This window comes from Oryza brachyantha, chromosome 10 (assembly GCF_000231095.2).
Source record: "Oryza brachyantha chromosome 10, ObraRS2, whole genome shotgun sequence".
NCBI lineage: Eukaryota > Viridiplantae > Streptophyta > Magnoliopsida > Poales > Poaceae > Oryza > Oryza brachyantha.
The window spans coordinates 15538940-15550336 of NC_023172.2; the positions used below are offsets into that span (position 1 = coordinate 15538940).

General features: G+C 41.6%; 2 protein-coding genes across 2 annotated transcripts; both read left to right on the forward strand.

The window, feature by feature from the left end:
* The first annotated feature begins 523 nt into the window (after positions 1-523).
* On the forward strand, positions 524-3824 carry LOC102712849. The gene is made up of 7 exons (XM_006662004.3): positions 524-765; positions 1198-1286; positions 1427-1502; positions 2320-2369; positions 2454-2777; positions 2921-2959; positions 3293-3824. Exons 1-7 carry the CDS (start codon positions 624-626, stop codon positions 3479-3481), a joined length of 909 nt encoding a protein of 302 aa, XP_006662067.2. The 5' UTR covers positions 524-623; the 3' UTR covers positions 3482-3824.
* Positions 3825-4591: 767 nt separating this feature from the next.
* LOC102722807 (probable serine/threonine-protein kinase cdc7) lies at positions 4592-10282 on the forward strand. The gene is made up of 15 exons (XM_006662545.3): positions 4592-4964; positions 5059-5132; positions 5721-6665; positions 7089-7155; positions 7248-7310; positions 7477-7540; positions 7632-7725; positions 7816-7899; positions 7985-8074; positions 8177-8204; positions 8561-9040; positions 9135-9196; positions 9275-9384; positions 9477-9564; positions 9719-10282. The coding sequence occupies exons 1-15, from the start codon at positions 4592-4594 to the stop codon at positions 10007-10009; spliced, it is 2913 nt and encodes a 970-aa protein (XP_006662608.3). The 3' UTR covers positions 10010-10282.
* The last annotated feature ends 1115 nt before the right edge of the window (positions 10283-11397 follow it).

Sequence of the window (11397 nt, forward strand, 5' to 3'; positions counted from 1 at the left end):
ACGTAGGGAGTAACTTTAAAAAGGTAATAGCAAAACTTTAAAACATATAGTTTTTTATATCATCATCACTAAATTATTAATATAGTTTTGTGACAGAAGACATTAAGTTTGTAGTTACGTGAGAAATTTGATGCTTGGTACAAAATTTTTAAAAAATTATATTTGCGATAATTTTCTCAGATACTTGTAGTTTTATGAAATTACTCTTAAAAAGCTACGAGAAACCAATATTGTTAGAAAAAACAAGAACAAGAAACAGCTTACCTGTGGTGACGACACAAAGCAGATTGTATTATGGTAGTATGATATAGCTTCAAACTACAAAACAAAACAAATTTGTCATTTTCTTTACTAAGAGTATTAAAAAAGAATGATAATTTTGAAATACAGAAAGGCCGTATCCATCTTCCAGCCCAGGAACAGAGCGACAATCTCAAAGGCCCAAAAGATTCTTTTTTCGAGGAAAGAGAAGCCCAATAGATTCATTCTCGTGGTACTCTCAGTTATCACCCAGTACCAATGGCGACAGCCCAAGATCCCAACAACGCCACACCATTTCCGCGACCCGCCCCCATCCTCCACCGCCGCCGGCGGTCATCGCGGAAGCGGGAGCGGGAGCGTCGATGGCGAGCTCGCGGGAGCGGAGGCTGCCGCCGCCGGCGTTCCGCGTGGAGAACCCCTTCAGCGTGAAGGTGCTCCAGGTCTTCACCGGCTTCGGCGTCGGCTGCGGCGTCGGCATCGGCGTCGGCCGCCCCATCTACCTAGGTACAGCAAAGCAGCTTCCAAAGCTAGGTGATTCTGCCGTTTTCATGATAGTTTGGGGGGACGGCAGTCCGGTCGGCCATGATTCGGTGAGTTCCGCATTTCGTCGAACAACTGAGGCACGTGATGGTGATTGGCCGCCCCTCGCTCACGGTCGTTTCGTCGAGCAGTTTGTGTCGTATGTCACCGCACATAGTTTCATTGCTTGAATTGCGGATAAGACTGATGACTAAATGAGATACAAATGGGTGTTTGCTTGTGCAGAGAAATCTAGTTTAGTTCTAGTTCAGTCTACTAGTCTAGCTGACAGTAGTATTGCGCACTTCCATTCTTCACAGACTATATAGACCGCAGTTTGTGCCATACTTCCGTACTGTAGGGGTTGATGATTAATTACGGTGACTGTAAGTAGTTGGCTTCTGTATTGATGGATAGGTGCGATACCGGGCCTTAATCAAGTTATGACGGCGACAAGGGGAGCAACTGATGCCTTTTCCGGTGTAACGAGGCATGTTAATTCTGCCGTAAGTCAAGACAATCTCCTTCCTGGCCTTGAATAATTTGGTGTCTGTCATATTAATATGAATGATCTTTGCATGGATTTTCTTGATCTAATTATGTAATTCATGCTTCTGCTGTCGTTTTCATTGGGTTTGTGCTCTAGCTAAGGAAGGCAGGGTTAAAGAACATCGAAGCGGGCATTGGCTGCGGAGTTGGTATAGGGCATGGTTTTGGAATAGGTACATATTGCAGCTTTTATATCTAGTTAGTCCTACAAATTTCCTGTTGGTGCTGTCCTAGTAGAAAGTAGAAATTAATCTTAGTCAAGATCGCCTTTTGTGCTTGATATCCTCATATCTTTCGTTTCCTGCTTTCAAGTAAGAGCATATTCTTCCTACTTATACGGTGATCACGCATTTTTTTATCTCGCTGTTCTCAAAACCAAAGCATTTGTTCTTGCTGTCAAGGTTGCATTTTAGTCATAGTTTTTTTTTATAGCAGTCAGAGCACAATTAGGCACATGAGAGTTTGTGATACTTCATTTTTTTCTGGTTGTTTTCATTTTTCATTCACTGGTGGGGCAGAGCTGTCAGCTCATCTACCTTAGTACAAAACACGAGTGGTAATATAGGAGAGTCATTTGACAGAACCACATTTCACGTAGAGGAGAGTCATTTAATAGAACCACATTTCACACTTTCACGTCTAACTGATTAGCACTATCCCCTTAATAATTAGCCAGGCTGGTCAAAGGATTAGGCCGACCAATTTCATTAAGGTAAAGAGAGGTGTTGCAAACTATGAATTGACAGTTAGCACTCTCCCCTTAATAATATCCAGGGGAATTTCTGCAATGCTTCCAATCATTGTTTTTGATAGCATAAATCATCAACTGACAAGCCTATGCTGTTTTTCTCCTTTTTGTATTCAGTATCATATGATACATGGCTCAAGTTTGCAACCATTAGTGTATTTCTATGAAATAATTTTCTTGCATAAGCCTGCAAACTTGTTTGATCTGCAGCTGAACAATTAATTAATTATCTCAATACTCAGGAATTGCATTGAAGCCACAAGTAATTCATGGAATTCAGTCAACCGTTGGAGTACAAACCTTAAACTTCAATTCACTTGAATCTGTCTCCATTTCATTTCGTGGTATATGAATACTAAGGGTAGTTTTTTTCTAGGAAATTATGTCAAAGTTCACTTCTAGGCTGAAGGATACCCCAAGTTTGTCATCTGAATCGGCACCAAACACTATGGCTGGTTCTGTGCCTAGCAATGGACAAACTCCCAGTGGTATGTCCATTGATCTAAAGGCTAAGACTGTGAAAAGTAATTTCCACCATACAAGTAATGAAATATCACAAGTACAACCTGCTCATGGATTTCATAGCCAGCATGGAATGCAACCAGATATGATAACTGGAAGCCGAACTGAAAAGGTTGTTGCCAACTTCCTCCAGAATCCCCTGTTTCAGGATGATACAAGGTTGGACATCAGAGATGCGGTATGCACTAAAACATTACCTCAAAATCTGTACTATATGCATTGCACAATTATGGGTTTCACTATGCCTTCTGCTGCTAAAATTTGCTTATTCGGACATAATGGATATTGCTATCGCTCCTTTTCTCTTTATTCTTTTTGCAGACTAAAAAATCGGATGGGATGGATAGTGTGCTTGAGTTGGTGAGTTCAGTCACACCTAATGCTCCATATGCTATGCTCCATAGTTCTGCTCTTGCTTGGTTATTCCATAGTTCCATCGTCATTCTCTGTGTTTGATATGTTCAACTCCATCCCATTCAGACATCAAGCGCCTCTATTCTTTTTAATAGGCAGTGTACTGTAGCATCGCATCGAAACATGATTTCACAAGTCCTATGATAGAATCTTGTGTTGTGTTTGTTTTAGATACTTTTAGTCCTGGACAATGTACATAATGACACACGCTTCTTTTTTTTTACGTATGATTATGCCTTCATTGCTGTCTGCTAACTGAGTTGTTCATCTCCGTCTCAGTTGCTGAAGCACCAAAGAATTATCGATGAGCTGCGAGACGAGAATGAAAAGCTCCGTCGAATGCTCATAGAACAACTCAAAGTTTCACCTTCCAAGTTACTATTAGATCATAAAAATGGAGCAAAGACCTACAACCCCTGCTCGGAATGCTTTGAATGCCGGCGGCGAAGTCGAAAAACAACCAGATAATATTGGACTTGCTCTGCACTTCAGCTATTCTAGCAAATCTTTGCCATTTATTGGTTCCTTCAGTAGTTAAAAGAGTTCATTAGACTAGCTTTCAGGTTTTAACTGAATATACTCAACAGAACCCGGCAGGTCCACTCTCATTGTGCAGGGCCTTCAGGCCATTTATGTTACCTATCTCCTGTACATTCGTGAGCACTTGCCCCAATCTATGGGCAATGATATTTTTGTTTCAGTTTTCAACCTGTTCGTGTGGATGGGCCGGAATTAAGTCCCATGCAAACATGACCCGCTGGCTCGTGTAGAATGTATTAACCCTGTTTCACATTATAAAATGTTACAATCTTTTTGAAAAAAAGTTGTTGAATGATAATAAATTTGGATACATATAAATCCTTTTTATTTATCTCTTGTAGATCTCGAAGGGAAAAAAGTTTATGCGTGTAAAATAATATTGCTTTAATGAAAAACTGCAAAAATAAGTTCCTGCCACATAAATTATAGGAAAAAAGTGGGGGAGAACGATAACAAGAGTCGCTCTCCCCTGTTTGATAGGTTCTCGTAATTACATGTTACAAGAAATTATTTTTGCAATTTTCTATTAAATTGTTATTATTATTTAAAAAAAACTAAAAAAGGAAATCCTGTAGCTCTGGAAGTGCTCTCTGCACTATGCAGATCGGGTAGGCTGATTATCCTGTGTACACTAGTGTGGGGTGCGTAGCAATTACACACATGCCCAAGCGGTAGAGAGGGGGAAAACCGCGCGGGAAAACGCCACGTGCTCGCGCCGCTCTCAGATCCACCGCTCCCGAAAACTCCACCCGCACCCAAAATTTTCCCGCCTCCGCCCCACCACCAACCCACAAAATCGAACAACCCCAAGGACCAAATCGCAAAAACACCACCCCCTGCTCCTCAGGAACAAACAAGCCAGCGAGCGGCGAAGCCATCTCTCTCTCCCATTCCCCAACGCCTCCGCGGGCGAGCGCCGCCTCCCGAAACCCCGCGGAATCTGATGCCCGCCGAGCACTAGCCCTCGCACGCAGATCCGAGCCCCCTCCCGCGCGCTCTCAGAAGATGGCTTGCGAGCCGGCCGGCGGCTCGGCGGAGATGGAGTTCGCGTGGCACCTCCTCACCGTGCTGCTCCGCCTCGGCCGGCCCGCCTCCGCCTCCGAGGTTGCCGGGTTCGCCGCGGCCGTCGGGGTGCCGCCGCGCGACGTCGAGCGGGTGCTCCGCGCCCCTGGGTCGCCGCTGCGGCTCCACGGCGGCGTCGTGGCGCCATCGGAGACGGCTGTCTCGATGTTTGCGAGGCTCGTGGGGTGGGGTGCTCGTGTTCCGCCGCCGGGGGTGGTCCCCAGGGCGTCCGATGTGGGGAGGTGGTGGAGGCAGGTGACCGTTAGATACGAGCGCAAGCGGAAGGCGTCAGATGTGGGGCGCATCGGCGCGGGGAAGCGTCTCCTCCTGGCGGCGGCTCCCGATGCAGGTTATTTTGCCCGTGTTTTGTTTTCTGTACTGATGCTGGGATCTGCGGAGCTATCAGTGTTGTTTTGAACTCCATTCGGGACGATTTTGTGCAGATTTACCGGAACAAAAGCTGCAGCAAACACAGCAGCTGATTGTGCAAGGCTGTGCTCCAGATGCTACTGGAGAGGTGTGTTTTCTCTTTTCCCCTGATTCAGATTTTTCCCAGTCGCAGAAGTAGTAAGGCGCAATAGCACAATGCATAATTATCTAGTCCTCTTTTTCTTGCATCCTTTTGTTTGATTGGGCATTTGAAATCAGGTTATCTAGTTTTGTAATAAATGCTTCCTGAGGATAATACAGCGAAAATTAGTTTGGTACACAGAATCTGCTGTCCCATTTCCGATTTATTTTTCACTCGGTAATTGATCACACTTGGGACTCAGTCTGGTCCATCTCTGGTCATTTCCCGTTGTAAATGACGAGAGAGATTTCTTTAGTTCACTATTTGACATTTGGACTCACTACATCTGTATTTTGGTCATTAGAGTGATACTAGCTGTTGACCTGCAATGTTTAATGATCTTATGAAATAAGCCATGCAGTCCAATTCTTTGATACAAATATTTTTATAGACATATCATCCTCTCAAAATAGGTGACCAGATGATAGATAATTCTCTTGAATTTTGTCTCAAGTTTGTACCTTAAGTAGTTAAATCCTTACAACAGTAGTAATAACATATTTCACTTTTGTCTTCTTGTCATATCTTGGTCAGGTACATCTGGAGGTTATGCAAAGAGTGCAAGACAGGATTCCTAGTCTTGACACAGTTGCTGCTGACCCTTCCTTTCATTTTTCAAGTGGGTCTACTATCTTTCCAAATGTTATTAGCACACCTTATCTTCCGCCAAAGATTGACCAGTTTAGAGGCAATGATGGAAGTCTTCTTGCGAGCATGGATTCTACACTAGTGTCAAAGGAGTTGGTAGACATCCCTTGCTGTATCGATTTCTTCCATGCTGAAGGAGCAGTTCCACTTTGTCATTCTAGATCAGAGGACAATGAAGGACTAGAAAAGGTGTCCACCCTCCTTAGTATGGGAGTTGAAGCTGGGTTAGCTGGTGAAAAGAAAATTGGGATTGAGGATCTGAATTTTATTGCAAAAAGATCTAGCAGTTCTAGCAATTATAGTACAAAGACAGCAGATGGTATGGAAACGATTGATGTGATTTCGAAAGAAGCTGAAGCTCTACAGTACTGCAGCCCAAATGCCAAGGCTCAATATTCAAAGAAGATCCTAAGTTGTGGTCATGACAGTAATGCACTAGGCGCCAATTCTTATGCCACAATTCATGAGAATAAAACAGCAGACATTTCATTCCAGCCTCCTGAAGAGACCATGCAAATTATTGTACATGAAGTGACCCATGAAACTGTAGGAAGTTCGAGTCAACCTTTTCCGAACACAAAGTTTGAGTCTGCAGTGTTGCCCCTACAAGCCACATGTTATGATTGTGATATCAATGAAAATTTGAACATTGTTGCTAAAAACAGAACAAGCACACACCTTAATCATGTGGAGCCATCAAAGAATCATGTGGCTGTCAAATTATCTAAGAAGGAGCAAGACAGAAAGATTATGAAGCAAAGGGAGAAGAGCAAGAAAAAAGATGCACTACCCAAAGAAGATAAGGATCAAGTTGCAGTAAAGGTTCAGAAGGTTAGTCATTCGGTCATTCCACATGATGATGACCCCACAGTTGCTATTTTTATCTATTTTCTACCCCCTCTGTTCCAAAATGTAAGCATTTATAGGATTTGAATCTTGCCCCAATGTATAAGTATTTCTAGCACAACTATTTGTTCCATCAGTCACTTCCCATTCAAACTCTTCCCATTTTATCCCCACATATCCTCCCATCCCCATTTATTTCTCACTTATGAATGGGCATCCTAGTCTTTCCTTCTCAACCTTAATCCCTGCTAAACAACCTAGAAATGCTTGCATTTCAGGGCGGAGATAGTAATTGTGAATGGTTGCATGCATTGCTGATATCTTGAAACCATCATTAACCCTATATTTCTTAAAATATCTTACTGATCTTCTTAAAAAAAGGAATTTTGCTGATTGTTTTGCTTGCAGGACCATGCAGAACTAAAACCACTGCCTAACTTCAAGCATTTTGAAATAGAAGAAGAGGAAGGATCAGGTGAGAATCTCTAAGTGCTTCTATTAAAAGTTTAAAACTCCCTTCTTAGTTATGTTGATCACTGACCAATGTAAATGCCCACTCATACTCAGGTGGTTATGGGACTGTTTATAGGGCTCGACGAAAATTGGATGGAAAAGTGTTTGCCATAAAATGTATGTACATCACTCTGCTAGTCTTGTTTTGATGTTTTTCATGTCAATTTGTTGACCTTCTATAAATATATTGCTGTAGTTTTGACAATCCCAGCCATCTTTCCATAGCTATATGGCTAGAATTTTTACAATAGTTAACCCCATATCTCTATTTCTCCACTAACAGGTCCTCATGCAAATGCTCATCCACACCATGTTAATAACGAAATGAAGATGTTGGAACGCTTTGGGTACTCATAAATTCAGCTTGTAAATTTCCTTAATGATATGTTCTTGTTCCCTGCAATAACCTTAACTTATGTGTCGTGTCTTCCGCTGTAGAGGCAAGAACAGTGTGATCAAATATGAGGGCTCTTTTAGGAGTGGTGATCTAGAATGCTTTGTTCTAGAACATGTTGAGCATGACAGACCAGAGGTTGAAACACTTATGCTGTCTTTGACGTTATTTATCCTTTTATTGACTATTCGTATATGTCCAGCTAAGTAATTCTTTTTATCTCTGTAGAGTCTGAAAAAGGATATAGGTGTGTCTGATTTGCAGTGGTATGGGTATTGCCTGTTCAAAGCTCTTGCAAGCTTACATAATCAGGTCTGGTTAAATGCATGTTATCGTTGAACTGCTGAGTTCGGTTTATCACCAGCTAATCATGGATATGTTACATTTCTGCTTCCAGGGGATAGTGCATAGAGATATCAAACCTGGAAACTTCCTCTTCTCTCGTAAACTGAGAAGGGGGTATCTTATTGACTTCAACTTGGCAAATGTTAGTTCATATGCTCATCCCCCGGTCTAATGCTTGCCTTCTATTTTCTTTATGCTAACTGAGATTTTAAAATTTCCATGTTTTCCTTGAAATTCCATGCAGGACCTCCACCAGAAGTTTTTCCGGAACAGTAATTTACTTCTAAGTTTTCAATTTTGATGGAGAATTACAATGCATCTATAGTTATCTTTTTTTTTTTTTGGTTTAAACAGAGTTTTAGACAACTCTATACTGAATATAGTTCTTGAAATTTTCCATGCTGCTAATAACATCTTAGGAAATATTCCACTTTGGAGCATTTTATCTTTTTGTTGGCATGTTAGTATAATTGAAATACATCCAACAGTGGGTCCAACGTTTGGACAAATCAGTCTATTGGAGGCAAGCACCAATTTATTTCCAAAATGCATTTCAAACTCTTTAGATCTATATTGTTTTAAGCTGGCCGTGACCTTTGCAGATTGATATATTGGTTTTATTGGTTAGGTAAATCTGAGGCAATCTCACGTGGAAAGGATACCATATCTCAACCTGCACTGAAGCCTACCTCAGTGGTTCAGGCCAAAGAACCAGTTGCCGATTCAAAGCAGCTTCTTGGATCCAAGAGGAAAAGATCCAACAGAAGTCCAGTGGGTAGTGCACCTAAGATTGAGAATAAAAGCAGGCATGGTGCCCAAGCTGCTGATGTGTCTGGTGTAACATCTGCCAAGGATCCTACAAGCACGAAAACATCGTTAGACAGGTTGAAGCTGCCAATGCCCTACAAAGGGCGGAAGGAACTAATGAACTTTTTGCATGAGGCAATGCAAAGTCCTGAAAAAAAAACTTCGACAGCACCTGTTTCCCAAAGGAAGAGGGTTGCTGCTCCTTTCGGAAATGTGGACCAGAAGCTCTTTATACTTACCCCAATGCCCCTGCGTTCCGGTGGTAGTGCTATTGCTGGTTCTGGCCTGTTTAACAGCAAAGGTGTTTTTCTGACAAGTGTTACAAACTTCATACCTTCTCACTGAACCCAGCATCCTCTGAGATGTTTCACTGTATAACTATAGCAATCTTGCAGGACATGGAAAACATCGAAGAGAAGGTCCATGTGTTGGGACTAAAGGATTTCGAGCTCCAGAGGTTTTAGTCTCGTCCAAACTATGAGAGCATTTACTTCAGCTTTGCTTGCCATGCATTTATGTGGTGTCTTTCCTGCAGGTGCTTTTTAGATCTTTCCATCAAGGCTGTAAGGTTGATGTCTGGTCGGCAGGGGTGACACTACTGTACTTCATAATTGGCAAATCTCCTTTTGGTGGAGATCCTGAACAGTGAGTTAGCTAATGCATTTTAAAAAGTCCTGATTCCTCGGTCATCACACATGTTAAAGGTTGTCGCTGATGTTGCATCTTCCCAACCACAGGAACATCAAGGAAATAGCAAAGCTGAAAGGCAGTGAAGAACTATGGGAGGTGGCGAAACTACACAACTGTGAATCTTCCTACCCGTCCGTAAGTTAACCGAGTGTTGACAGCTTCGTTGAAACAGAAACTAGGCGTGCTCGATTCCCATAGCTGTGGGCCTGTGGCTCCACAGCCACAGCCACAACATCCTCTACCGATGTCAGTGATTCTTACAAGTTACAACATTTCTCTTTGGTTTCAGGACCTGTTCGACATCAAATCGTTCAACTCGGTGGATCTCAAGAAGTGGTGTGCAGCCAATACGCGCAGGCCGGACTTCCTCAAGTGTATACCTGACTCACTGTTTGATCTTGTCGACAAGTGCTTGTCAGTCAATCCCAGGTGCAGGATCACATCAGAGGATGCCCTGATGCACGAGTTCTTTACCCCAATCCATGAAATTCGGAAGCACAAGATGCCTAGAAGGCCAATCCCTTCAAATCCACCACCATGTTTGCCTCAAGACAAAACGATCAAGGCAAACGAGTCATAGCGCTAGCGCTTCTTTCTTTCCACCATGCCGACTACCGTTAACCGTGTAAGTTGATTGCCCCACCCACTGGCTAATATTTACCTACCTGCCAATAGCCTAACTATTTTGCAAACTGATGTTGATGTAATCATGTAAATACTATACCCCCAAAAAGGTACCGTTGTTGCTTCAGTTGCCGACGTAATGTACCAGCGTTGAATTCATGCACGTTGATATAGTTGTACCTGTCGATAGACTGATACTACCAACTTGCTGACCATTTTGCTTCCTGGAGTCGAAGGAGAAAAATAGTTTCTTCGCTTGTGTTTATTCCATAGGGCTGCATTCTTTTGTTAAGATCATTCTTAGTTTTTTTTTACTCTGCATATATTTTTTAGGTTGCTAAACGGTGCATTTTATGGTTCTATATAGAATTATATCATTTTAATTTTATTATGTATATCATCAAATAGTTATAAAAACATAAAATATTCTTTATCTTTATTCTTCATAAAAAATCGCAGCCATAGTCGTTCAATTCTTTGATACGCGGCGTACGTTTCGTGCGTACCACACGGTATACGTGGTGTACCATCGAACCATGAGATACAAAGCGAGTTAACGAATGTCCAGCGTTCTACTTCTGCTTCGTCAGTCAACATCATCCACTCGTATACTTCTTTGCCATATCGCGTCAGTTGCAACGCCTTGCTGACCACGCATCATACAATCCACTAATCCTCCCTGATTTCTTATCCAAAACGATTAGTAAACCCCAAGCAAAACCACCTGTCCTGTTGTCCACCTCCCCCGGTGAACGGCTACCAGATACAACCACCTCAGGCCGTTGACGGTTAACCATTAACCCCACTTGGATTCTGGTCAAAAAAAAAAACCCCACTTGGATTAACCAATATCGTTTGTAGCGAAGTATAAGTATTTGTTTCGTGTAAAAAGGTTATTTCAATCAGATTCAAAATAAAATTACATGGTTGAATATTCAAATGAGGTCTCCTTTGATCTGTAGAAAAAAAATAAAAAGCTAAAGGGTTTTAATCCTATGGAAAAATTCTTAAGTCATTTGAAACAAATAATTAAATCCTACCATTTTCTATGAAAAATCCTATGGGACTAACAATCATATACAAAAATTGAAGAAAAATATAGATAATTTGTTAGAAAATAAACATCGGGATCTATCTCATGTTTTTTTCTTTACGTGACTATAAAGTTTATCATGTGTATTAATTTTTTTTTCTAAATTCATTTATGAACCATTATATATGTTTGAAAAATGTGGACTCTGTTTCTTACGAGAAAAACAGAAACAGAAAAATGGTGGGAACATGAATTTTTCATTAAATTCATACATTAAATAGAAACAAAAAAGTGTCAAAACTGTTGGCAGT